This window comes from Crocuta crocuta, unplaced genomic scaffold, assembly GCF_008692635.1.
Source record: "Crocuta crocuta isolate KB4526 unplaced genomic scaffold, BGI_CrCroc_1.0 scaffold751, whole genome shotgun sequence".
In the NCBI taxonomy this organism is placed as follows: Eukaryota; Metazoa; Chordata; class Mammalia; order Carnivora; family Hyaenidae; genus Crocuta; species Crocuta crocuta.
The window spans coordinates 2,474,639-2,500,316 of NW_027530353.1; the positions used below are offsets into that span (position 1 = coordinate 2,474,639).

Below are 25,678 nucleotides of genomic sequence, written 5' to 3' on the forward strand. Positions count from 1 at the left end.
AGAGCGAGAGGGAAACAGAATCCCAAGCAGGCTCCACACTGTCAGCACAGAGCCCCACACAGGGCTCGGTCTCACCAACGTGAGCCGAAATCAAGAGTCAAAACGAAGATTCGGACGGATGCTTAGCCGACTGAGCCACCCAGGGGGCAGGAGGTTTGTCAAGTGTTGAGAGAAAGTGTCATTGGAGAAGGAAGGTGCTGGCTTTGGCCGCACGTACGTGCCCGGGAAAAGCAGTTCCTCAGCAAAGGGAAGATGAAGGATAAGGGAGCATGCTGAAGCTCCGGACGGAGGAGCACGGAGAAGGCAGACATACGGGCATGGCAGGGGGTGCCCAGGCTGGAGGGAGAAGCGCAAGATGGTTCTCCTTGCTGCTCCGTGGGGTCTCTTGGCCCCTTCCCTCCTCAGCGCTCAGATGTCACAGGTCAGGCATCTGGACGTGGGTTGCCTTAGATGCATCTATTGTCTTTGAGATTTGCTCAGCTCCTTGAAGATGTAAGTTTCTATTCTTTGCCTAATTGGGGAAGTTTCAGCTATCATTTCTTTGAATACTCTTTTTCCTTAGTTTTAATTTTTTTTAAATGCTTATTTATTTTTGAGAGAGAGACACAACATGAGTAGGGGAGGGGCAGAAAGAGAGACACACACAGAATCCTAAGCAGACTGTAGGCTCCAGGCTCTGAGCTGTAAGCACAGAGCCCGATGTGGGGCTTGAACCCACGAACCGTGAGATCATGATCTGAGCCAAAGTCAGATGCTTAACTGACTGAACCACCCAGGCACCACCCCCCCTCTCTTTTTAATGTTTTTTATTTTGAGAGAGAAAGAGAATCCCAAGCAGGGTCCGCACTATCAGTGCCGAGCCTGACGGGGGCTCGAAATCATGAACCTGGAGATCATGACCTGAGCGGAGATCAAGAGTTGGTCACCTGACCAACTGAGCTCCCCAGGAGACCCTGTTTTGGTTGTCTTGTGTTTCCTGCATTTTTTGCTAGGTTAGTCTGGAGAAGCAGAGAGACAAGCCCATGCCTACTGGAAGCTCCTCAGGACTGCTGAAGGGCTTTTAGTTTCAGGAAAGTCTGTTGTCCAGGTGGTAGGCAGTCGACAGTGCAGTGGGAGCCAGGAGGGGGCCTGCCAAGGGGAAGAGTGAAGGGCCCTGGAAGGCACCTTAGGGAAGCCTGGGAGGTGAGGATGAAGGGTGTGGGGAAAGGGGAGGAAGAGGAGAAGGGGCGCCCATCAGGGGGACTGGTGGATGGGTTTCCAGCATTGCCAGGAAGCGACAGGGTGCAAGCAGCAGGGCTCAGGGTGTGCATGGCGCCGCTGGGGCCCTGTGCAGGCAGGAAGCCAGCCCCGCGGTGTGTCCGGGATTGCGCCAGCGGCAGACAGGGTGGGGGACACTACCCCCACCCCTGCCCACGACAATGGCCGCTCTGATTCTCTGCCTGCGCCCAGTTCTGGGGTGGCGACAATGGTCATCTGTGTCCCCGGGCCGGAGCCTGGCACTGGGCGGGTGCGGGCGCGGGAGGGCCTGGTTGCGAGCGATGGCACAGCTCAGGGAGGCTCGGGAACACTTGCGCCCCCGGGGTGTGGCCGGGGCGAGGGAAGCCGTGTCTCCTCTTCCGCCCACGAGCCGAGCTGCGGGCGCGCAGACCCGGACGGGAACCCGGGTTGGCTGCCGCTCCCCCTTCCCTGGGGCAGCCTTCCCCGCGCTCCCGCTGGTTTCCATGCTCTCTGGTTTCCATGGAGCCCGGAGGCGGTTGCCACGGAGACCGACTGCGAGGACCAGCCAATGAGCTTGGAGCTGCGGCCCCAGCTCACCTCCGCGATAGAGGCAAGGGGCGGGGGCGGGGCGCAGGAGGACGGGCACCAGGACCGCGCTGCCACCTCCCCCAAGGCGCCGAGGGCCCCGCAGCCCGAGTTCTGGTGACTGTCCCCACCCTGTCTCTGCCAGGCCCGGCTTAGGCGTGATGGCCCATGGGGTCGGGCTCCTACGATTAAAGGGGGAGATGGTGCGGGAAAGGGGGGGCTGCGCGGCATGGAAGGAGGGCGCAGCCTGGTCGGGGGAGGGGGGAGGCTGCACTCCCCTCCCCCCCCCCCCTCCCCCCCCTGCCCCCCTCTCAAAAAAAAAAAANTGGGCGGGCGGGGCGCCTCTGACATCATCCGCTGACCCCCACCCTCTGGCAGAGGGGCGGTGGCCGCGCAGGCTCGGCCGGCCGGACGCACGGACAGACCGGGCACCGAGAGAAGGGCGCACGGTCAGGCCATGCCCGGGGAGGCTGCCCGCGCCGAGCTGCTGCTGCCGGAGGTGGACGGGCCCGGGCCGCGCACAGGTGAGGTCTCGGGCTCCCGCTCCTGCGTGCGTCTCAGCCACCTTCCGCCTCTCCCTTCCCGTCCCGCTCCGTCCTTCTCCAGCCAGCCCCCTCCCCGTCCCCTCCCGTGTCCTTTTGGCTTCCTGCCCTTTCGAGCACCTGAATCCTGACCACCCCACCCCCCCAACGGCCCAAAAGCCCCAACTCAGGACTGCGGGGAAAGGCAGGTGGAACCAGTGTGTCCTCCAGGAGCCAGAAGCCTCTCGAGAGGCGGTGAGCATCCCCTGGCTCTGGGGCTCCCTGCCCCCGTCCAGCCCTCTGGGCCGCCGCCCCATTGTCTTCTAGGAGCCCTGGGCCAGGCAGTCCTGGGTGGTTCAGGTCTCAGCTGCTGCCAAGAGACCCCTGGCCCTTAGATGCCTGAAGGCTGCCCCAGGGCCAGTGACTGGTTGGGCCTGGGTCTGCGGAGCAGGACTGGAGCCTGAACCTGGGGAAGGCAGAGGGGCCGCCGCAAGCGCCGGGCTGTCCTGGGGGAGCAGGGTCTGGGGCACTGGCGCTGGGGTGCAGGCCCACCTTCCTGGAGAGGCCAGGTCAGCACTGTCAGTGGAGGCTGAGGGGGCCTGCCTGGGTCTGGGAGGACCAGCCAGGGTGGCCAGCAGGAGGTCAGCCATGTGTGGCTCCTGGAGAGCCAAGGGCACCTTGCTATGGATGTAAGTCACCCAGGAATGTGGCCAGTGCTAGGCCCAGCAGCCCGGCCTCCCTCGAGGGTCCAGTAAAGCAGGTGGAGGCTAGGACTCCCCAGACCCAGGGTCTCGGGCTGGCTCTGCTCAGACCACTTGATGACCTTGATGGTTACAAAACCTTTGACCTTTGGCTTCCCTTCCACTGCCCCCTTGGCCCAGCTCTGCCCTCTCCCTGCCCCAGTGCGGCAGGTCAGCAAGGGCACCACTCTGGGCTCAGTGCCAAGAGCCGGTCTCCACCCAACCCCGCCCACCACACCCATCTCCAGGTGCTGGGTGTTTGTCACACTGCAGGGGACCCGGCCACCCGCTTCTCAGAATCCCAGTGGTATGGCCCAATGGCCCTGCGCTCAGCCAGGGCTGCAGGCCTGCGGGTAGTCTGGGATGGGGCCTGCCCCTTCGTGAAAGCTTTCCCCTCTAATCCTGGCGGGAACTCCACTTTGCAGACAGAAAGCCGGGGCACAGAAGTGCTTGTGGGGTGATCATGGGTGAGTGTGGTAGGGCAGGAGCCCCTAGAGGCAACCCCTGTAACACCCCAGGGGGCCCACTCACGTGCTCCTGGTGGGGGTGTGGGGAGAGGGTGGAGCCCTTCCAGCCCCAAGGAGCCACTGCCAGCATGGAGAGTCCCTGCTGGCCTGCGACCCTGCAGCCCCCAGGGCCCGTCCCTCACAGCTGCCCCCTTCCCTGGCCCATCCCCATGGCAGCGCTGCCCCCACCTCTCATCCCAGCCTGAGGACATGCACAAAGCAGTCTGCTTCCCCTGTCAGCTCTGGGAGTGGGTGCGGGTGGGGCAGGCTGGCCTCAGGTGGAGGCAGCGAGGAGAGAGATGAGGAAGAGAGGCCCAACCCCCGCGTTACAGGAGCCCGGAGGCCTGCAGTGTCCCAGAGCAGTGGAGTGCGGGGCCTCTGTCGCTGGCGGTCGCCAGAGGTTGCAGACTGAGGGCTGGGGGCCAGCCAGCAGGCACCTGAGGGGAGGGGTACCAGCCTCACCTTTGCGGAGCCTCAGAGGGAAGCCGGCACCCATCNTCCTGCCCAGCAAGCCGGGCGCCCGGCCCCCACCGGAGGGAGCCAGCTGGGATGCAGGGCTGCGCAGCACCCCCTTGGCCTGGGCAGTCCCCGCAGAAGGTGGCCCCAGCCCTGGGCCCCCTGAGGCCCGGCCCACCGGGGGTCCCCCTCCAGCCACCCTGGAGCCCCGAATCGTAATGGGCGAGGAGACCCGCTGGGCGCCCCCGCCGCCCAGGGCAGCCCTGCCAGAGCTCAGGGACTGGGAAGGTGGGCACCCCAGCCTGAACCCACCCCCCGAGTTGTGTTCTCAGGGTGACCCTCCTGTGCCTTGCCCTCCCCCAGACCCCGACTCCTACTTCACACCTCCCTCCACCCCCACTGAGACCGCCTGTGCCCCGCTCCTCAGCCTGGGGCCCCGCAGGGACGCCCGGGACACCCAGGCCGAGCTGGGGGACTCGCCGCCGCCCTCGCCCTCGGGCTCTTACATCACGGCGGATGGGGACAGCTGGGCCTCGTCCCCGTCCTGTTCCCTGAGCCTGCTGGCCCCGGCCGAAGGGCTGGATGTCCCTTCGGGCTGGGGCTTTTCCCCACCGGGCTCTGTGGCAGATGAGCAGGAGCTGCCCCCCACTGGGCCCCCCGGGCCCCCGTCCCCGGAGTCCAGCATCTCGGCGGACAGCAGCTCTTCCTGGGGCCGGGATGGCCACTTCTTTGAGCTGGACTTCCTGGCCAATGACCCCATGATCCCCGCCTCCCTCCTGCCCTTCCGGGGCAGCCTCCTGTTTCAGGTGGAGGCTGTGGAGGTGACGCCGAGGGACCCTGAGGAGGAGGAGGAGGAGGAGGTGGAGGAGGAAGAGGAGGAGGATGCCCAGGACTCTGCAGGGGACCCAGCCGGGGAGGGAGAGGATGACAGTACGTTCGCCTCCTCCCTGCAGTCGCTGTCTGACCTCTCCATCACTGAGGGCATGGACGAGGCCTTTGCCTTCCGGGACGACACCTCAGCAGCCTCATCCGACCCCGACTCCGCCTCCTACACGGGGGCAGATGATGAGAGGCTGTACAGCGGGGAGCCCCATGCGCAGCCTGCCACCCTGCTGCATGACAGCCCTGGGGGGTCCGCTCCTGGGGTCTCCGAGGGAGAGGCCGGCCAGGAACTGGGTGCCTGGGAGAGAAGGGTGGCCCCTGTTTCAGGCGGGCAGCCTGCTGCCGCCGCCGCTTCGGCCCCTCCCGCCCTGCAGGAAGCCCCAGGCCTCACCGGGGTGACCTCTCAGGCCTGGGGGGAGGAGCTGGGCTCCATGCTGGGTCCAGTGCCTGTCGCGGTCATGCCTCGGCCCCTGCCGTTAGAGGACAGCGCCAACGTAGGCCTGGCCCCTTGCACTATCCTGGAAGAGGGGGGCCTCAGGCCAAGCCCAGACTCTCCACAGACCCTGAAGCAAGAAGCAGGCCAGGACCCTGACTCTGTGGCCTCATCCCGGCCCCTGCAGGACACAGGCTTCCCCTCAGGCTGGGGGTCTGCCAATGCGGCCAGCCCCATGTCCCAGCCGGGAGAAATCGATGGCACCTTACCCGAGGACCCTGACTCTGTGGCCCCACCCCAGCCCCCGCAGAACACAGGCCTCCCCTCGAGCCAGAGGTGTGCCCCTACAGCCAGCCTTCAGACCCTGCTTGCAGATGCAGGCTGCACCCCAGGGATAAAGCCTGTGGCCACCACAACCCAGCAGGAAGGACAAGTGACCTTGGAACCGAGGCCAGCACCTGAGAAGAGGGACACTAACTGCACTGGAGGCCTGGAGCCTCCGGCCTGGAACCAAGCCCAGCCAGACGGCAGCCCAGTGGAGCCGGCTGTAGACACTGGGACACTCTGGGCCTCAGGCGGAACTGCAGGTACCTCCAAGTCTGAAACGGAGGCCGCAGACCCCCCACAGCCTGCTATGAAGGTCCCAGAATGCCCTGAATCTGTCATACAAGCCACAGACCTTCCACAGCCTGCCACGGAGGCCCCAGAATGCCCCAAGGTTGCCATGGAGGACCTGGAGCACCCCAAGACTACCACAGAGGCCACAGAATACCCTGAGCCTGCCATGGAGACCCCAGAACACCGTGAGCCTGTCTCGGAGACACCAGAACACCCTGGGCTTGTCACTGAGAACTTGGAACATCCTGAGCCTGCCACGGAGGCCCCAGAACACCCTGAGCCTGTCACAGAGGTTCCAGAACATTCCGAGCCTGCCACAGAAGCCCCAGAACACCCTGAGCCTGTCACAGAGGTTCTGAAACATTCTGAGCTTGCCACGGAGGCCCCAGAACACTCTGAGCCTGTCACGGAGGTTCCAGAACATTCCGAGCCTGCCACAGAAGCCCTAGAACACCCTGAGCCTGTCACAGAGGTTCTGAAACATTCTGAGCTTGCCACGGAGGCCCCAGAACACTCTGAGCCTGTCACGGAGGTTCTGGAACATTCTGAGCCTGCCACAGAAGCCCCAGAACACCCTGAGCCTGTCACAGAGGTTCCCGAACATTCTGAGCCTGCCATGGGGGCCCCAGAACACTCTGAGCCTGTCCCAGAGGTTCTGGAACATCCTGAGCCTGCCATGGGGGCCCCAGAACACTCTGAGCCTGTCACAGAGGTTCTAGAACATTCTGAGCCTGCCACTGAGACCCCAGCACATCCTGAGCCTGCCATGAGGGACCCAGAACACTCAGAACCTGTCACAACAGTTCTGGAACATTCTGTCACAGAGGTTCTGGAACATTCTGAGCCTGCCACAGAGACCCCAGAACATCCTGAGCCTGTCATGGAGGCTCCAGAATACCACCCCCCAGAGCCGGCCGTGGAGACCACAGAATGCCCTGAGGCTGCCACTGAGACTCTGGAATATCGTGAGCCTCCCACTGAGACCATGGAACATCCTGAGCCTGCCACTGAGGCTCTAGAACTTCCTAAGCCTGCTACGGAGACTCCAGAACACTCTGAGCCTGCCACAGAAGCCCCAGAACATGTTGGGCCTGCCACGGAGGCTCTAGAACTTCCTAAGCCTGCTATGGAGGCTCCAGAACACTCAGAGCCTGCCACAGAGGCCCCAGAACATGCTGGGCCTGCCACAGAGGCTCTAGAATTTCCTAAGCCTGCTACAGAGGCTCCAGAACACTCGGAGGCTCCAGAACACTCAGAGCCTGCCACAGAGGCCCCAGAACATGCTGGGACTGCCACTGAGGCTCTAGAATTTCCTAAGCCTGCTACAGAGACTCCGGAACACTTGGAGGCTCCAGAACACTCAGAGCCTGCCACAGAGGCCCCAGAACATGCTGGGCCTGCCACTGAGGCTCTAGAACTTCCTAAGCCTGCTACAGAGACTCTGGAACACTCGGAGGCTCCAGAACACTCAGAGTCTGCCACAGAGGCCCCAGAACATGCTGGGCCTGCCACGGAGGCTCTAGAACTTCCTAAGCCTGCTACAGAGGCTCCGGAACACTCGGAGCCTCCAGAACACTCAGAGTCTGCCACAGAGGCCCCAGAACATGCTGGGCCTGCCACGGAGGCTCTAGAACTTCCTAAGCCTGCTACAGAGGCTCCGGAACACTCGGAGCCTCCAGAACACTCAGAGCCTGCCACAGAGGCCCCAGAACATGCTGGGCCTGCCACGGAGGCTTTAGAACTTTCTAAGCCTGCTACAGAGGCTCCGGAACACTCGGAGCCTCCAGAACACTCAGAGCCTGCCACAGAGGCCCCAGAACATGCTGGGCCTGCCACGGAGGCTTTAGAACTTTCTAAGCCTGCTACAGAGGCTCCGGAACACTCGGAGCCTCCAGAACACTCAGAGCCTGCCACAGAGGCCCCAGAACATGCTGGGCCTGCCACGGAGGCTTTAGAACTTTCTAAGCCTGCTACAGAGGCTCCGGAACACTCGGAGCCTCCAGAACACTCAGAGCCTGCCACAGAGGCCCCAGAACATGATGGGCCTGACATGGAGGCTCTAGAACTTCCTAGGCCTGCCACAGAGATTCCAGAACACTCAGAACCTGCCACAGAGGCCCCAGAATATGCTGGGCCTGCCATGGAGGTTCTAGAACTTTCTAAGTCTGCTACGGAGGCTCCAGAACACTCGGAGGCTCTAGAACACTCAGAGTCTGCCACAGAGGCCCCAGAACATGTTGTGTCTGCCATGGAGGCTCTAGAACTTCCTAAGCCTGTCACAGAGACTCCAGAACACTCAGAGCCTGCCACAGAAGCCCCAGAACATGATGGGCCTGCCACGGAGGCTCTAGAACTTCCTAAGCCTGCTATGGAGGCTCCAGAACACTCTGAGCTTGCCACAGAGGCCCCAGAATATGCTGGGCCTGCCACGGAGGCTCTAGGACTTCCTAAACCTGCTATGGAGACTCCAGAACACTCTAAGCCTGCCACAGAGGCCCTGGTACACCCAGAGCTTCCCACAGAGGCTCCAGAACTTCCTAAGCCTGCCATGGAGGCCCTTGAGCCTGCCATGGAGACCCCAGAACATGCTGGGTCTGCCACGGAGGCCCTGGAATACCTAGAGCCTGCCACAGAGACTCCAGAACATCCTAAGGCTGCCACGGAGACCCTGGAACATCCCGAGCCTACCACAGAGGTTCTGGAACATTCTGAGCCTGTCATGGAGGCCCTGGAATGCCCTGAGCCTACCACAGAGGCTCCAGAATACCCAGAGCCTGCTATGGGTGCCCTAGCACCCCAAGAACCTGCCAGAGAGGCCCTAGAATGCCCTGAGCCTGCCGCGGAGGCCACGGCCCCACCCACGCCTGCCTCCGCTGGAGAGGAAGCAGCACGCAAGCAGGGAGCCCATCCCAGGCCTCGTGTGCACGCTGCCGATGCAGGTGGGCCCTGTTTGGCCCCAAAGGAAGCCCCGAGGAGTGAGAATCGGCAGGCTGGAGGCCTTGAGCCAGCACCCCAGGGGGCTAGGAGGGCACATCCTGTCGCTCGCCCCGAGGTGGGCCAAGTGTCACCCCAGAGCCCAGCGGAGGCAAGCGCAAACCCAGGGCTTGGGTTTCCCATTGCTGTGGCCTCGGAGGCGGGGCCCAGCTCCTGCTCAGAGTCCCCACTGAGGTCTGTGCCCAGACTGGGCAGGGGCTGCCCCAAAGAGCCTGTCCCCCACTCACCAGCACCCTCTCTGCATCAGGAGCCTGTGCTGAGCCCAGGCAGTGGGGCGTGGGCACAGGCGGCACCAAGAGCCCCCAGCTCGTCCCCAGCACAGTCCCCGAAGAGCCCTGCCAAAGGCCTGCCCAGCGTGCCCCTGGACAGGCTCCCAGGCCCTGAGCCCTCTGCTCCCCGTGTCCCCACAGAGGCACCTCCTACCCCCTGCCCTTGCCAGGGCTCCGGGGAAGACTTGGTGGAGAGCAAGGAGTCCCTGGGCTCTCCAGGTCTCCAGCCACCACAAGCAGGAGCCCAGCGGGCAGCAGCTGCCTTCTCAGGAACCGCAAAGCCTCCGGGGGCTGCGCATTGTGCGGGCCTCCTGCCCCACTCCCTCCTCCTCAGCCCCAAAACGGCCCCCACGGGGGACACCCATGCCAAAGACCAGGCCTGGCGGATCTCGGCCCCCTGCCAAGTGCCTCCTGGCCCTCGAGGGCTCCCGGCCTCAGCTGCCGAGCAGCAGGATGACCAGGACAGCCTGGAGGAAGGTGAGTGGGGGTGTGGCGGGGAGGGGGACGGCAGAGCACGGTCCTGGGTGGAGGGGGGGCAGGGGGGCAGGGTATCGAGTCAGAAGGCAGAGGCCATCTTCACACACACCCCTCCCCAGACTCGCCACCCAGGGCCCCGGGATCTGGCCAGGGATCGGCCCAGCACTCCGACAGCCACGGGGAGTCATCAGCAGAACCAGAGGAGCAGGACCTGTCGGGAGCGCGGGGCGCGCAGTGCCCAGCTCAGGTGCCCAGGCAGGGGGGAGGGTGCAGCCCTGGGAGGGCACCCCTCCCCACCATCCCCTCAGGGGCTCAGACCCTGTCATCCCCAGGCCTCAGCAGGTGGTGGCAGTGAGGAGACCGTCACCAAAGCCAAGCAGAGTCGCAGTGAGAAGAAGGCCCGAAAGGTGGGTGCAGGGGGGTGGGCTGGGGTGCTCCACTGGGAGGGGTCTGTCGCATAAGGGGACCCATCAGACCCAATGGGTGACAAATGGCTCTGGAGGAACCATTGGGTAAATGCAGTCCCGGACACCAGTACATAGCCGGGGACCCATGTACACCCGGAGCAGGGTGGGCCCAAAGCCCAGAGGGTCCCCCTGAGTCAGCTGCAGAGCCCTCCTTCCCCCCATCAGCGTGCTGCCTTCCTCTGCGCCTCCCCCTCCCCACCCCAGCCTGGGACCCCCTGGCCAAGGCCCAGGGTTGAGCCGGTTGTGCCCTCAGGCGATGTCCAAGCTGGGCCTGCGGCAAATCCAAGGTGTCACTAGGATCACCATCCAGAAGTCCAAGAATATCCTCTTTGTCATCGCCAAGCCCGATGTCTTCAAGAGCCCAGCCTCGGACACCTACGTGGTCTTCGGGGAGGCCAAGGTCTGGCTGTCTGAGNACTGACAGCTGTGTGCCCTGCTGCAGATCGAGGACCTGTCACAGCAAGTGCACAGGGCCGCCGCCGAGAAGTTCAAAGTGCCCACAGAGCCTTCCGCCCTGGTCCCCGAGTCCACGCCTGGGCCACTGGTGAGGCCCGAGTGTGAGGAAGAGGAGGAGGAGGAAGAGGAGGAGGAGGTGAGGCCCAGGGCCGCAGGGGGGCCGGGAGGGGTGTCTCGGGGCTTCTCCCAGGGTGGAGGCAGCCCCAGAACCTGCCTGCCCCGCCTCCTGCCAGGTGGATGAAGCCGGGCTGGAGCTCCGGGATATCGAGCTGGTGATGGCACAGGCCAACGTGTCAAGGGCCAGGGCCGTGCGGGCCCTGAGGGATAACCAGAGCGACATCGTCAACGCCATCATGGTGAGTGGCCGGCCCCCTCCCAGACCCCTGCCACTGGCCCTGCCGGCCCTTCTCTAGCCTGCCCTTCTTTCCACATTTCCTGCAGGAGCTCACCATGTAGCCGCTGCTGCCGCCTGCCCGCCATGGCTCCGCCCCCCCCCAGCTGTGCTGCTCAATAAATGGGTGTCTCCTCAGTGCCTCTGCTCTTGCTCCGACGCCCCAGGCAGGCCGCGGCCCAGTGGGCCTTGGGAAGGGGTGGACATACTTCCTGCACCCATGCAGAGCCTGAGGAGGAGGGGTCCCCTCCCGTGTCCCACAGGGTGGAGATCTATCCCATGTTCCTAAAGGTGGTGGTCCCACCCTCTCATGTCCCAGAGGTGGTGGCCTCCCCCTGTCCCCAGAGGGCAGGGCATGTCCCCACATGTCCCCAGAAGGTGGGGGTCCTCCCCTCATGTCCCAAGAGTGCAGAGATCTGGGCCTACATGTCCAAGAGGGTGGGGGTCCTCATCCCGTGACCTAGAGAATGGGGGTCTGTCCCCTGTGTTCTTAAAGGGTGGTGGTCTTTCTGTGCCCCTAGAGGGTAGGTGTCCTCTCCCCATGTTCCCAGAGGTCAGGGCTTTGTTCCCACGTGACCCAGAGGATGGGGTCTGTCCCATATCTCCCAGAGAATGGCGGTCCTGTGTCCACAGAAGGTGGGGCTCTGTCCCTAAGTGTCTCTGAAGGGTGGGGGTCCCCGGGAGACGGGGGAGGGACCATCCACGTCCAGGGTGCCAATCCTGCCCAGAGAATGTAAGTGGTCACCTGGCTGTGGCCCAAAGCTTGTGGCTCAAGCTGTGGAAAGGTGCTTGATGGGACAGTGGCTGGTCCCCAGAGTCCTTGGCCCCTCACTGTACCCAGCCCTGGAGGGCCATGCATCCTCCCCATGTTTTCTCTGAAGTCCAAGAATGCCCACTGAGTGGGGCCACGTGGGAGCGGGCCCTGAGAGGGGAGGGAACCGTTCCTGCCGTCCACACAGGACACTTAGACATCCCATCCTGTGGCCCCCTCCCCTCACCCCCTGCTATGGCTCCATAGACCCATGGTGGGCTGGGGAGAGGCCAGTCCTGACTGGATGTCTTCAGCTGTTCTGGAAGCTTCCAGAACAGATTGATTTGCACACACATCTAGAACTCTACTGCACGGCCCCTTAGCTCTGCCTGCCTAGGCCCACCACCAGCTCCTGGACGTCCCAGGCCACGGCCAAGTCTGAGATCCCTCCTTCCACCCTGACCTCCCTCCCTATGAGCCAAGGACTGTCCTCCCTCCCTACGGCCCCAGCACCAGCCCCGCTCGGCCTGAGGCCTCCTGCATGTGCTGCCAGGGGGCTCCCGGGGCTGAGGCACCTTCCGGGTGAGGAGGGGCTCTCTGTGTCAGCCACCCGCGGCGGCAGGCTCCAGACCTCAGCCCGAGTCACCCCCACTGGCTCCTATGTGCACGGGCCCAGAAGGGGGACCAGCAAGGAAGACCAAGAGCAGGACCCCGGGCTCTCAGGGCACGGAAAGGGGGACGGGTTTGCGGTGGGGCCCACCTGTGGTGGCAGAGAGACTGAGGAACTAGGGACTCGGGGGAGGGGGTCACACCCGGGCCCCCTGGCCGCTACATCGCAAGCACACCAGGACCACAGGTGAATCATTCACATCGCGGTAAACTTCTTCAAAGTTCTCAGAGTTTCGACAGAAATGTCGTGTGCAAAACCAAAGGGCCCCCCCAGGACCCCTCCGGGGGCAGGCCCATGCACCAGCGCCCCGGGGCACGTCCTTCACAGTAGAGGGTCAGGCGGAGTCCCGGTCCATGCTGCAGCCCAGAGCCTCAATGTCGTTGCTGATGTCCGAGATCATGCGGTCCCATTCGTCCCCTTCTGAGGGGGCGGACTGGTCATCTGAGCTGCCCGTGGCCCTATTTCCGGTGCAGGTGGAGGTGGAGGCGGAGCTCAGCGCCCGCCGGTACCTGCCGAAGCTATCGGTGATGATGCCCCGGCCATCCTTCACCCCAATGGTCTCCAGGAAGTTCTCAAAGTGCTGGCTGTCCTTCTCCGGGATGAAGGGCCGCAGACCTGCGGACACAAGGTGTGCCTGATGCTCCCACCCCGCATCCAGCCCTGCCCCCAACGGGCACCATGGGGCGGGGCTGGGCGTCTTGGCTCTGCAGCAGGTGGCCCCTAGTCCCTGCCTCGGTCCTGGCTGGAGGGCGCTCACTTGCCTCCCAGCGAAGAACAGAGGGGGCCCGACCGCCAGGGGTACCACCCACTCTTCTACATGAGAACCAGGCACAAAGGAATGGGCGGGGGACTGGGTAATTGACTCTGGTGGGAAGGCTGGGGGTCTTAGGCGAGAGCTCAACCTATATGCAGCAGGTGGCATTTTTAACAAGGGCAAACCACTGCCTCCAAGAAAGCGGGGGGGGGCGGGGTGCAGGGGGGACAGAGCCCGGGAGCCTTCGGCAGCCACCATCATTAGCTGCCTTCTTCAAGGTCAGCAATCTGAAGACACAGGCGCCCATCACCCCGCAGAGGGCGTGGGTAGGCACACAGGACCACATCCCACCTGCCCACCGCACTGACCTAAGGTGCTGAGCTCAGAGCCAGTAGTGGTGTCTTTGCTTCTCTGCCCAGAGAACTCCTAATCACCCGTCAAAACCCACTCAAGTGCCACCTCCTTTAGGAAGCCATCCACCACACACACACCCACACCCCTGCCATCCCTCTAGCCGCACACAGCTCCCAGCTTCCTCTCAGTCTGCCTCCCGCAGGCAGGTCCTGCTGGTCACTGGGAAGAGCCCTCCGGGCAGACACGGCCGCACCCAAGGGACTCACCGAGCAGCAGGAACTTGCGGCTGTCCCCGTAGAGCTGGCGCAGGTTGATGCAGAACTCGTGCACTGAGGCCCCATCCCGGTACTCGTGCAGCAGTGCAGCAAACTGCTGGATCTCCTGCGAGGAGAGCTTGGTNCCACAGCAGCCACTATCCTCTCCCCCCGTAGCCGCTGTCATCCTACAGGAGGGGGAATCCTGACTGAGATCCATGAGGAGCCCACCAAGCAACCCTCCTCTGACCACAAACGTGCCCCAAGGGAGTGTGTCCACATGGAGCCGGGGCCAGCTGTGCCACCAGGGCGCGTGCACACACAGAGAAGCTTGTAAGGTCATGAGCAGAGTCACCTGTCCCTGCTCCCCCAGCCCACACACCTCCCCACCCCCGTCCCCTTGGGGAGCAGCCATGGCAGAGGCTGGGCCGGGCGCACCGTGAGCATGTAGTCCTGCAGCAGCTCGGTGGCAGTGGCGCTCAGCTCGCTCTCACTGACTGTCTTGGCGTGAGGCGCCGTCTGCATACAGAAGGACAAGGGCGAGACGCCGCCTGCATGCGCGCACTCAGGGAAGGAGCTGAAAGGACAGGGGCCATGGGCACTTGGCTCCACCGCGGATGCCGGGTGACGGCCAGGGGGCGCCCAGCGTGGCAGTTGGGGAGGCTGACAGGGTCGAGGGGCAACAGGCGGGCTACTCACAAAGTGCCAACCTCCGTCTCATATGGCTCTTTCACGTCCACCTTGCTGGAAGAGTCGTCTGTGGGGATCGCAAAAGTCAGAAGCAGCTTCTGCCCACGGTTACATGGGCAGGAGGCATGGGGTTCAGCAGCCCAGCCCCAGGCAGAAGATGTGAGCCACACCACCTGCTGCAGAGCTGGGCCTAAGCAGCATCGCTCTGGTCTCAGAGGACATACCAAGGGGGAGGCGGGGGGTGGGGGGCGCTCAGTGGCCAAGGATAAGGAAAAGGCTACTTGGGGGCGCCAGCAGCGTCCCAGGGGCTGTGTTGCCTCCTTTGGATGAGAAACTGAATCCCAGAGGTCAGAGGACCTGCCCCACATCTCACAGCTGCCGAGGGGGGCACGAGCCACAATCTAGAGGCAGATCTGAACCCTGGCCTGGACGCGGGGAGCTCCATGCGGGGACAGCTACTCCCTGAGGACAGAGACGGCCCCCAAGCGCCTGAGACTCTCACATCGGCAGAGCCCAGCGGACAACAGCTCCTGGGGAAACATCGGACAGATGACCTCAGGTCTGGGTGATGCTGACCATGAAGGACACAGACACCACTCTGTGTAGCTGGTGAGCTCTGAGAGGGGTGGGTGGGACAAGCAAGGGGCGTTCCTGGTGGTGGGAACCAAGTGCACACTCCTGGTGTGAAGAACATGGACCTAAGTGAGCCAGCCATGTGAGTGAAGCCCGTCCCTGCTCTAGTGCACCCAAAAGTGTTCCCCAGATACCAGAGGGGGTGGCTTCCACATGCCCACCACCCAGGCAGCCTGGGTCCTGGAAGCCCTCACCCCAAGAGCAGCAAGGTCTGGGGGTTCCTCCCCACACATACCCTCCAGCCCCCAGTGCTCCAAGCCCCTCCTGACCCTCTGTTCGGAGCTAAGTGAGGCGACTGGCTGAGACAGCGTTGCCTGGCCCCCAGCCACGCGGGAAGCCACCAGGCTAGCCAAGGCGAGGGAACCCAACTGCCTTGACTCAGGCCGCGGGTCAACACCCACAGCACCTCTGTCCGCTGGGGCCCACATACCGCTGTGGAGAGACAGGTGGTGGGTGGGTGTGGAGGCCCCGTCGAATATGGCTCGGTCCAGGAAGTCGATGGTGGACTCTGTGTACACGATCTGGAAGACCTGCCCGAGCAGGGAGCACAGCTCCTCGGCGGCAACCTGCCGTGCAGAACAAAGCTGGACCCTCCCTGGCGGCTTGCCCGGCACTTCAGGTGCCAGACAGACACTGGGACCCAGGGCCCTGGGCCTCCCACCACCCAGCCGGGCCCCAAGGGGACCAGTTCACGTCCAGAAGTCTAGAAGGCTCTCTGGGCTCAAGGCAGTAGGTGCATCAGCCGCCAGCCCCCATCTTCCCACCGCCCTGGCCCCCCAACTCCCGGCCCTCTGCTGCCCTAAGCTCAGGAGAGCACACGGCTTCACACGCATGTGGGTCCCGTCATGGGCGGCTCTGTCCCCAGACATGGGGCGGTGTCTGGAGGGGCTTGCAGTGGGGACAGGCCAGAGACACAGCCCCATGAGGAGAGCTGCCTGGCTGAAAGGTGGGCAGAGCCGAGGAGGGGCACTGATCAGAGGCTCCCGCAGGGCGGGGGTCCCCCCCACAGTCTTACAGACATAAACGAAACCAAAGGCTACCAGGAAGCTCCCGGAGGCTGCCAGCCCTGAGGCAGCTGGGGAGCCCCAAGCCCGCACTCGCCACTCTCAGGGCACAGCCTGGGGTACGGGTGACCACCACCCCCATCAGCATTGGAGAAAAAGGGGTGAGGCCCCTGGAAGGAAAAAGGAGCACAGCCTGAAGGCACCAGACTCAGCGCAGCTAGCAGGAGCCTATGCAGAGCCGGGGCAGGCTGTGGGAGGGGCCTGGGCTGGCATGTGGGAGGAGCCTGGACTACAGGTGTTGGGAGGAGCCTGGATCAGGGTGTGGGCGGGGCCTGGACCAGGGGGTGAGCGAAGTCTGGATCAGGGTGTGGGCGGAGCCTGGGTTGCACTGTAGGAAGAGTCTAGGTCAGGATGTGGGTGGAGCCTGCTCGGGGTGTGTGAGGAGCCTGGGGCAGGGTCTGGGTGGAGGGGCGGGCATCTGGGAGGAGCCTGAGTGGGGTGTGGGTGGGGTCAGGGTTGTGGGTGGGGTCTGGATCAGGGATGTGGAGGGGCCTGGGTAGGGTGTGGACGGGGTCTGGGATGGGGGGGCCTGAGTTGGGTTATGGGTGGGGTCTGGGCCAGCGCTGGGAGGAGCAGGGACCTGGTGTGGGTGGGCCTGAGTCCCAGGGCCCATCCTCTACTCACCTTGCTCTCCGTCGCCAGGATTACCAGGCAGCACGCCTCCACAGGCCCTACTCCACTCTCTGACAGGGAGGCTGCGGGGAGGCCTCTGGAACTTTCTGCACACAGACTCTGGCTGGGGGAGATGCCAGGGTCCTGGGCTGAGAAGTCAGCATGGCGGCAGGTTAGGGCAGGTGTGGGAGCTCAACAGCAGGCTGTGGGCAGCCCCCACCTGGCTCAGGTAAGGGACAGGCTTGCCCCATGTGTGCCCTTCCCCCACCTCTAAACAAGGCGGGGAACACGTTAGCCACGCCTTCACCCTTGGTGGCTGCTCACTGAGGCCGACACCCTATGGGGCCTTCTGGCATCCCTGCTACAGATGGTGCAAAAATCCTAGGCTGAGATGTGGAACTGCCGATATCTGGCTGCTCCGACCCACACAGAAGAAGGTATTCCCGGGGTTCCATTCACAGCGTCACTGAGCCATGGGCATGAGCACAATTCTGACAGGAAATGGGGAAACTGAGGTGTGGGGGCTGAAGGGCCAGGCCCAAGGGCAAGAGAGGAGCAGAGGCCAGGAGGGGTCCCATGGCCCCAGCCCACATTTCTAACACTCCACACAGGACCTCCCAAAGGTGCCCTGGGGCCGTGCAGGGGGGAGGCCCCTGCCCTGTGGGGAGCACTGGGCTGTCAGCTCAGCGGCCCCTGGGAGCAGAAGTGGGAGGCGGAGCCTCCAGTGCCCCAATGCTGGGGTGTCTGGGGGCAACCACAGAGGACACCCAAAGCCCACACGTCGCTGGGAGACAGGAACCACGCAGGGGAAGCCACAGTCAAGACAGCTGTGCCCGCAGAGACTGGGGCCCTGAAGGGCGGGCAGCACCCCACACGGGCCGAGCCCCACAAAGGCCACAGCTAGACTCCAGGGCTGCGTGGGCCCCCATCAGCCACAGGCACTGAGCACGTGAGGTGTGACAAGTCCATCCTGCGCCATGCAGAGATTGGGAACGACACACAGGGTCTCGGGAATAACGAAGAACACGCGATGTCTTAATGATGGTCGTACTGGTGATGCGCCAGCACATCTGGGACACAAATGGCTGCATGATACACACGAACGCTAGTTTCCCTTGCTTCCTGTCACTTCTGTGGCTACGAGGACAGTCTAAGTAGCTCCGTGGCCGTTCCCAAGGAAACAGCATGTGCAGCCCCAGAGCCACACCCAGTGAGCATGTGCGGTCTCTGACAAGCCGACGTCTGGCCCCCAACAGCGTCCCCACTGGCCACTGGCTGTCCCTGCAGCTGCTGCCTGTCCCCGTCCATCCACGGAACACCCCCCACAAGACTGTGCAGGCCGCTCCAGCTCAGCAAGCCTGGATGTCTAGGTGCCGCACGGAAGCCCCCACGGCCAGGCCTGACCCCCAAGCGCGCCCTCCACACCAGCGCAGCCTGGACCCAAAGAGGTGCACAGGGGCACCACACTTCACAAATGTCAGCTGCCCACGCCAGTGTGCTGCGGCCACTCTGCTCACGACCTCCTACATGGCGGCCCAGCACAGGGTCCCGGTCTCAGGCCTTCGCTGCAGGGCTGGCCGCTGAACGGTGAGGAGGCCGGGGACACGTGGATGCATTCTCTTCCTTCAACTCGAACGCTCTCAAGTGTTCATCCCATTTTGCAAAGCGGCTCCTATGGAGCTCACTCTCTCCCTCTAGAAAAATCTGTTCCCTGTTTCCTAGCAACTGGCTTGAACAATTAACACGGATACATGTCCCGCAACACGGGACACCAGGGAGCCCAGCTCTCCACCCAGCAGGTTCGACGTTGCCGGCGGCCCGTCTTCCCACTGCTTTCGGTTCCTCAGGCTGCCAGACCCCAGGCCTCCCGGAGGACCGTCTGCCCCCAGGCAGGGCAACGGGCAGCCACGGCGGCACTGGGCAGCAGTGGTGGGAGCACCCCCAGTGCTGCTTCCTGGGCCGCCGGCCCCACCACCTCTCCGGCAGGCCCTCCTCCAGTCCCTCGGCCTCCATGCTCCGGCGGCCCATCTGTGAGGCAGGAGAACAGGGGCTTCCTCACGGCCTACATGGAGAGGTACATGAAGAGGAGGCCCAAGGCCTGTGCCTTCTACTGTCTGAGACACACCAAACTGCCAATTTTGTAAATTAAAATGGTTGCATATGGGAAGCATCATGACCTTCAACCTGAAATAATGCCCACTGTTAAACATTAGATGCTCAGCGACGGGAAGGATAAGCAGACCAGAGGGGACCTCCCTCAGATGTGCAGTGGGTCAGAACAGGGGTGTGAGTTGCATGTGTGTGAGGTGTGGTGTGTGTGGCATGTTTGGTGTGTGTGTAGTGTGAATGTGTGTGGTGTGGGTGTGGTACAGTGAGTAGGTGTGTATGTGTCACGTGAACATGTCTGCTGTGTGTGGGAGTATATGTAGTGTGGTGTGTGTGTGGTGCGAGTGTGTGGTATGTGTGCATGTGGTGTGAACACATGTGGTGGAACGTGTGCAGTATGTATGCAAGCATGTGTGGTACGAACTGTGTGGTATGGAGTGTGTGGTGTAAACGTGTGGTGTGTGTGTGGTGTGAACATGTGGTGTGAACGTGTATAGCTGAATGTGTGTGGTATATGTGCATGTGCTATGAACTGTGTGGTGTGACGTGTGATGTGAACATGTGGTGTGAATGTGTGTGGTATGTGTGCAAGCATGTGTGGTACGAACTGTGTGGTGTGAGTGTGTGGTGTGTGTGGTGTGAACGTGTGGTGTGAACATGTGTGATGTGTGGCGTACGCAGGGGTGCTAAGCCACAGCCACACAAGCAGAGGGGCTGTCACTCCCAGGGCAGCTCAGGGGCATGTGTAAGAAGCCTCCCCTGGGCCCGGCCTCTTGAGAGAGTCTCTCAGATGCCCCACGAACTGCCAGCCTCTGGCAGAAAAACATTCCACCCACACTGCCCTACGTGTGCTCCGGGTGGATCCCCCTGGCCCCCCCTAGGCCCTGCCCCCAGGCCTGCTAGAAATGAATGGCTTGAGGGCCGCACCCGGCCCTGAGCAACGAGAGGAGCTCAAGCAAAGCTGTGATTTCTCTCCTTGTGTCCCAGGGACTGGGGACCAGGCAGCGGCCATGGCACCCAATGGGGGGCCCGTCGGGAGAGCTCCAACCCCAGGGGAGTGGTGGACCAGGTGCAGGTCGGGGGGGCCTGGTTTTAGGGTCCTCCCAACTCTCCTCCAAGGACACACACAGAAGGCCTCATGGACAGTCTGGTGTCACCTTCGCACCCAGCTTTGTGAAGCCGTAGCCAAAGGCAGGGCCCAAAGGTTGGCGGGGAGGGGGCCGAGCTGAGGTGCACTTTGCGGCTGCACCGCACCCACACACCTAGAGAACACTCTGGCGTCCCAGGGGGGCCACACCAGACACCCGCGGGCCCCACAGTGAGAGGGGCCGGCTCACCTATTCCTCCTGCCCCCACCACTCCCCGGGTCCCTGACCTCCTCTGGCCGAGGCTGACCTCAGAGGCCAGAGGGCCAGTTCCTGGGTGCGGTGGCCCGGCGTGGCTGACCCGACACTGGAGTTGCTGCCTGCAGGGCTCCAGCAGGTTCTCAGACCGGCTCCCAGGGACCAGGCCACGGCAGCTATTCCCAATGAGGACCCACCGGCCCCGCCTCCCAGGTCCATACCTGTCTTCAGGACCACCAGGTGCGAGGCGTCGTCCCGCACATAGGACACAGCGGCGATGTCGTGGATGGGGACCCTGAGGATGGTGTCTTCCCCGTCCCGCCAGGCCAGCTTGACGTTGTAGGCAGACAGGCTGATCACAGCGTCATGTTCCTGGGTCAGGTGTCCGGGGAGCTGGTGGGCTCTCTGGAAGGGACCAGAACATCAGAGGCGCAGGCCCGGCCGTGCCCGGGAGCCCCGCCTGTGCGAAGGCTGGCATTCGCCCTCCAGCAGAGCCATGCCTGGAGCCACCTTGGTTCGGCCTATGGCACGTGCTTTACACAGCTGTGAAACAGGAGTTCTGGAAACAGCCCGAGACCACAAGGAAGAATTAAGGTCATGTTCAGACAGGAACAGTCTTTATGGCCAAGGGCCAAGCGCACCCATTACATGACAGGACGGGGCCATGAAGGCCCAGTGTCAGAGGACCAAGGGGCTGGTATCAGGGTGGGAGCGTCAGAGGTCAGAGTGAAGGGCTGGAGCAGAGGCAGGGTTAGAGGTTAGGGTCGGGAGGATGGGGTTACCTTTGCATTGTCTATGAAATGCAGGATCTCGGTCCTACTGGAGGGATTCAGGTATCCTGGTATGGACGTTAATTGACCTAAGTACTGAGAGAAAGCGAGGAAGGGAGATCAGCCAAGGGTGTGCCGAGGGCACAGCCCGGCCCCTGTCTGCTGACACCAGGCCCGCCGCCTGGTAAGCTCTGAGTTCCCGGGGAAACCGCTGGTGGAGGAGACGCTCCCACACGTACTGCCATCCCACACTGTGAGCAGAGCGTTCTGTTCTTTGTCACAAGGGTCCTCCCACAAGGAGAACTCGTTTCCCAGCACCTGCGCCACCAGGGACAGAAACCCCTGACTCTGGCCCCCAGCCTTCTCTCCAGAAGGGGAAGCAAAGTGAGGGGCAGGTGTGCCCTTGGCAGCCAGGGGGCATAGGCTCACTGGGGGACAGAGGCAGACTAACCATGAGAGTGGACCCTGCCCCCACACATCGGCCTCCAGCCAGATCAACGCACAACCTCACATGCAAGGCCTGTTTAACTCTGTTCCTTTTACCTGATACATCTTGTCCAGCTTTCAACAAAAAGTTACAGGGCACGTTAAGACGCAAAAACACTGTTTGGACGGACAGGGTGAGCATCAGAACCAGATGCAGATTATGACAGGGCTGTTCCCAGGAACTATTAGACCCAAAGCTCTAAGCAGCGTGATCAATACACTAAGGACTCTGAGAGAAAAAGCAGACATCATGCATCATGGGTGACATAAGCAGAAAGATGGAAATCCTAAACATGGATCAATGGGAAACACCAATGATCAAAATCACCATGACAGAATGAAGACTGAAGAGCGGCTTTGACGGATGTATCTGTAGGCTGGACACGGTCAAGGGATGCATCAGTGAGTGTGGAGACAGGTCAACCAGAAAGCACAGAAAAAGCATGAAGACAGAACAGGATATTGAAACACGGCAAGAAAATGACAGGAGATGCACCATATGTGTCACGGGACCCCCAAGAAAAGAAGAGAAAGAAGAAGAAATAATAAGAAATACCTGAAACCATAACGACCCACACTAAACCACAGACTCGGAAAGCCCAAAGAACACCAAGCAGAAGAAAGAGGGAAAAGAGAAAAATGGAAAACCCTACACCGAAGGCATTTCACGTTTACACTGTAAAAAATAAAAAGACAAAGAGAAGAACTTGAAGGAAGCCACAGGAAAAAAGCCCCATCTCTACGGAGGAACAGGGGTAAGAACGGCATCAGACTTTTCTTCAGAAACCAGGCAAGCAGGAGAGGAAAGGAACACTGAAGTGTTTGAAGAATTCCATCAACCTGCACTTCTGTATCTGGGGAGCCTCTCCTTGAAGCAAAGGGGAAATAAAAACTGTCTCCGACAAACAGAATTGGAGGGATTTAATGGTTACAACTGGAGACTTCAACACTCCTATCAGAAGCGGAAAGACTCAGATTTTTCTTCAGCGGGCAGAAAAATCAGCAAGGACGCAGGTGAACTCAACACCCTCGATCAACAGGATACAACTGTATCTACAGACGACTTCAACCAACAGCTGGAGAGCGCATTCTTCTCAGGCTCACGTGAACATTCACCAAGGGACAGCACATTCCGGGCCATAAAATACACCTTAACAAATGTAAAATACTGGAAACCGTACGCAGTATGTTCTCAAATCATAATGAAATTCTTTGCAAGACCCAACTATCAAAATTCACAGAAAAAGAAATGGATAATCTGAACAGGCATAATAGATCTGTTACAGAAATTGAATCAACAGTTTAAAACCTCCCAAAACAGAAAGCACCAGGCCCAGACAGGTTCATGTGTGAATCATACGTACCGCACACTGAAGGGAGAAATTATACAATTCTCTATAATCTCTTCTGGAAAATAAAACCAGAGGAAACATTTCCTAACCCATTCTATGAGGTGGCATTACCCTAGTATCAAAATCAAAGATCCTACAAGAAAGGAAAAACTACACATCAGTATTTCTCATAAACAGAAATGCAAAAATCTGCAATGAAATATTAGCAAATGGAATCCAACAAGGTATAAAAATAATTACAATGACTAAGTGGCATTTATCCAAGGTAGGCAAGGCTGATTCAAAATTGAGAAATAAACCAATGTAATCCATCACACATCAACAGACTAAAACAGAAAATCATACGATCACATCAATAGTTGCAGAAAAAGCATTTGGCAACATCTAATACCCATTCATGATAAAAAACACTCATCAAAGGAGGAACAGAAAGAAATCTCCTCAAATTGATACAGAGTGTGCACAAAAAACCTACAGCTACCACCATCATTAATGGTGACATGCTTGAACATCACTTAACATCAGGAATAAGACAAGATGTCACTTCTCACCACTGCTTTCCAACACTGTATCGAAGTCCTAGCTAATGCAAAGAGACAAGAAAAGGAAACAGAAGGTACATATTGGGAAAGAAATCAAACTGTGTTTATTTGCAGAGCCCTCTCCGACTGGGGAACCAAGCAGGCAGGTCACTCTGAAGATGACCGAGTGCAAGCAAGGGAAACATGGTGGCCCAAGTTGGTCCCCCTGTGCTGTGCCAGGTGATCACTGCTCATACAGAGGAGGAACACGGCAGAAGTGCACACCGGACATAGCAGCACAAGTCAAGCAGACTAAACTTCAGAAACGCTGCTTTCCACAGCTGTCCACGGGTGCTGCAGCTCTGCAGGGAGACACATGCTCGTGCTAAAAAGTTCTAGGGGCGCCTGGGTGGCTCAGTAGGTTAAGTGTCCAACTTCGGCTCAGTTCATGATCTCAGTTGGTGGGTTCAAGCCCCACGTCGGGCTCTGTGCTGACAGCTCAGAGACCAGAGCCTGCTTTGGATTCTGTGTCTCCCTCTCTCTCTCTGCCCTGTCCCACTGGCACTCAGTCTCTCTCTCTCTCAAAAAGTAAACATTAAAAATTTTTTTTTAGTTTTCTATTTCATCTTCTCTAAGTTGAGGGTGGAGGAGAGGGAATAAAACTAAAATGTATGCTGGTTCCCACTCTCTCTAGGGCTGGGACTCTCCCTCTGAAAGAGCACGTGTAATCACGGGCTCACACTTCACTTCTAATCAATGAAGATTCTAGAATATTTTCACAGATCTGCAGTTAGCCAATGCCTCTCCATCTGCTCCTTATTTACGCACAGAAGTCAAACACACATGCTTATCTACATTATCAGTATTAAATTTCTTCTATTCTCATGCTTCCTGATTTCAAAATCCACTATAACGCTACAATAACCAAACGACGTGGTACGGGCGTAAGGACAGACTCATGGACTGAGGGAACAGAACAGAGTCCAGAAATGAACACTCACATCTGCAGTCAGCTGATCTTCGACAAGGCGGCAAAGGCCATCAATGGAGATGATTTCATTGATGAAATTTCAACAAATGGCAGTCATTTCAACAAATGGCACTAGAGTCCCACACAGAGAAGAATGAAGTCAGATCCTTGCCTCACACCACACGCAAACATTAATTCAAATGGATAAAACACCTAAATGCAAGACCCAAAGCAGTAAGTCTTAGAAGAAAACAGAGAAAAAGCTTCATGGTGCTGGATTTGGCAATGATTTCACGGATATGACACCAAAAGCACGGGAAATAAAAGAAAACAGAGCAATTAGTCTCCATCAAATACTCAGAGTCTATCTATAAAGAACTCCTACAACTCAGCAACCAAAAACTAAACAGCTCAATTAAAAAACAAAGGACTTAAACAGATATTTTTCCAAAGAAAATGTACAGAAGGACAACGCACACATAAGAGCACCGTTGAGCATGGAAATGTGAACCAAAGCCACAGCCGGACACCAGTGCACACGCCCATTTGGATGGCTCCCATCCAGACAGCAAAGGCCATGCTGGTGAGGACATGTGGAAACCGGAGACCCGTGCACTGTTGGCGGGAAGGGGAAATGACACAGCCGCTGGGGAAAACCGTGTGTTGGCTCCTTGAGAAATGAAAAATCGAATCGCCGTATTCCACTTCTGGGTCTACACCCACAAGACTGGAAAGCAGGACCTCAAAGCGACACGTGCACACCTACGCTCATGACAGAGAGACATGTGCACACCCATGTTCACAGCAGCACTCCTCACAAAAGCCATAGGATAGAAGCAACGTGGGGTCTGTCCGTGGATGCACAGATGATCGACCAAACGGGGGTCCATCTGCGCAATGGAATGTGACTTAGCCTTAAAAAGGAAGGGTACCCTGGGGGACCTGGGGGCTCAGTCAGTTAGCATCCGACTTTTGTTTTTGGCTCGGTCATGATCTCACAGTTTTGTGAGTTCGAGCCCCGTGTCAGACTCTGTGCTGACAGTGCGAAGCCTGCTTGAGATTCTCTGTCCCCCTCTCTTTCTGTCCCTCCCCTGTTAGTTCTCTCTCTCTCTCAAAAACAAATAAAATTTAAAAGAAGAAAAAAGGAAGGAAACCCTGCCATAAGGTAGATCATGGACATACCATGAGGACATTACGCCGGGTGACATAAGCCAGTCACAAAAAGACAAACACCGTGGGATGCCACTTAGGTGAGGCGCTTGGAGAGGTCAGAACCACAGAGATGGAAGGTACAATGGGGGCTCCCAGGGGCCAGGGGCGGGGGGAGAGGTTGGG

The 25,678-nt window shown here is 60.1% G+C and overlaps 2 protein-coding genes across 3 annotated transcripts in view; one reads left to right on the plus strand and one right to left on the minus strand.

The window, feature by feature from the left end:
- Window positions 1-3,869: 3,869 nt before the first annotated feature.
- On the plus strand, window positions 3,870-11,151 carry NACAD (NAC alpha domain containing). Its single transcript, XM_077765837.1, has 7 exons — window positions 3,870-9,699; window positions 9,819-9,946; window positions 10,032-10,106; window positions 10,420-10,566; window positions 10,609-10,758; window positions 10,856-10,978; window positions 11,064-11,151. Exons 1-7 carry the CDS (start codon window positions 3,870-3,872, stop codon window positions 11,076-11,078), a joined length of 6,468 nt encoding a protein of 2,155 aa, XP_077621963.1. The 3' UTR covers window positions 11,079-11,151.
- A 1,470-nt stretch (window positions 11,152-12,621) lies between these two features.
- CCM2 (CCM2 scaffold protein) overlaps window positions 12,622-25,678 on the minus strand; it is a 23,207-nt gene continuing 10,150 nt past the window's right edge. The window contains exons 3-10 of one of the 2 annotated variants that reach the window (XM_077765799.1): window positions 21,027-21,110; window positions 20,466-20,649; window positions 16,808-16,944; window positions 15,550-15,685; window positions 14,496-14,553; window positions 14,231-14,373; window positions 13,809-13,943; window positions 12,622-13,049 (exon numbers count right to left, since the gene is read on the minus strand). In XM_077765799.1, coding sequence (XP_077621925.1) covers window positions 12,769-13,049; window positions 13,809-13,943; window positions 14,231-14,373; window positions 14,496-14,553; window positions 15,550-15,685; window positions 16,808-16,944; window positions 20,466-20,649; window positions 21,027-21,110 — 1,158 coding nt within the window. In that variant the 3' untranslated portion in view covers window positions 12,622-12,768. Of the gene's footprint in view, window positions 13,050-13,808; window positions 13,944-13,980; window positions 14,374-14,495; window positions 14,554-15,549; window positions 15,686-16,807; window positions 16,945-20,465; window positions 20,650-21,026; window positions 21,111-25,678 lie in introns of those variants that run through there. The other variant, XM_077765798.1, reaches the window with a different exon arrangement.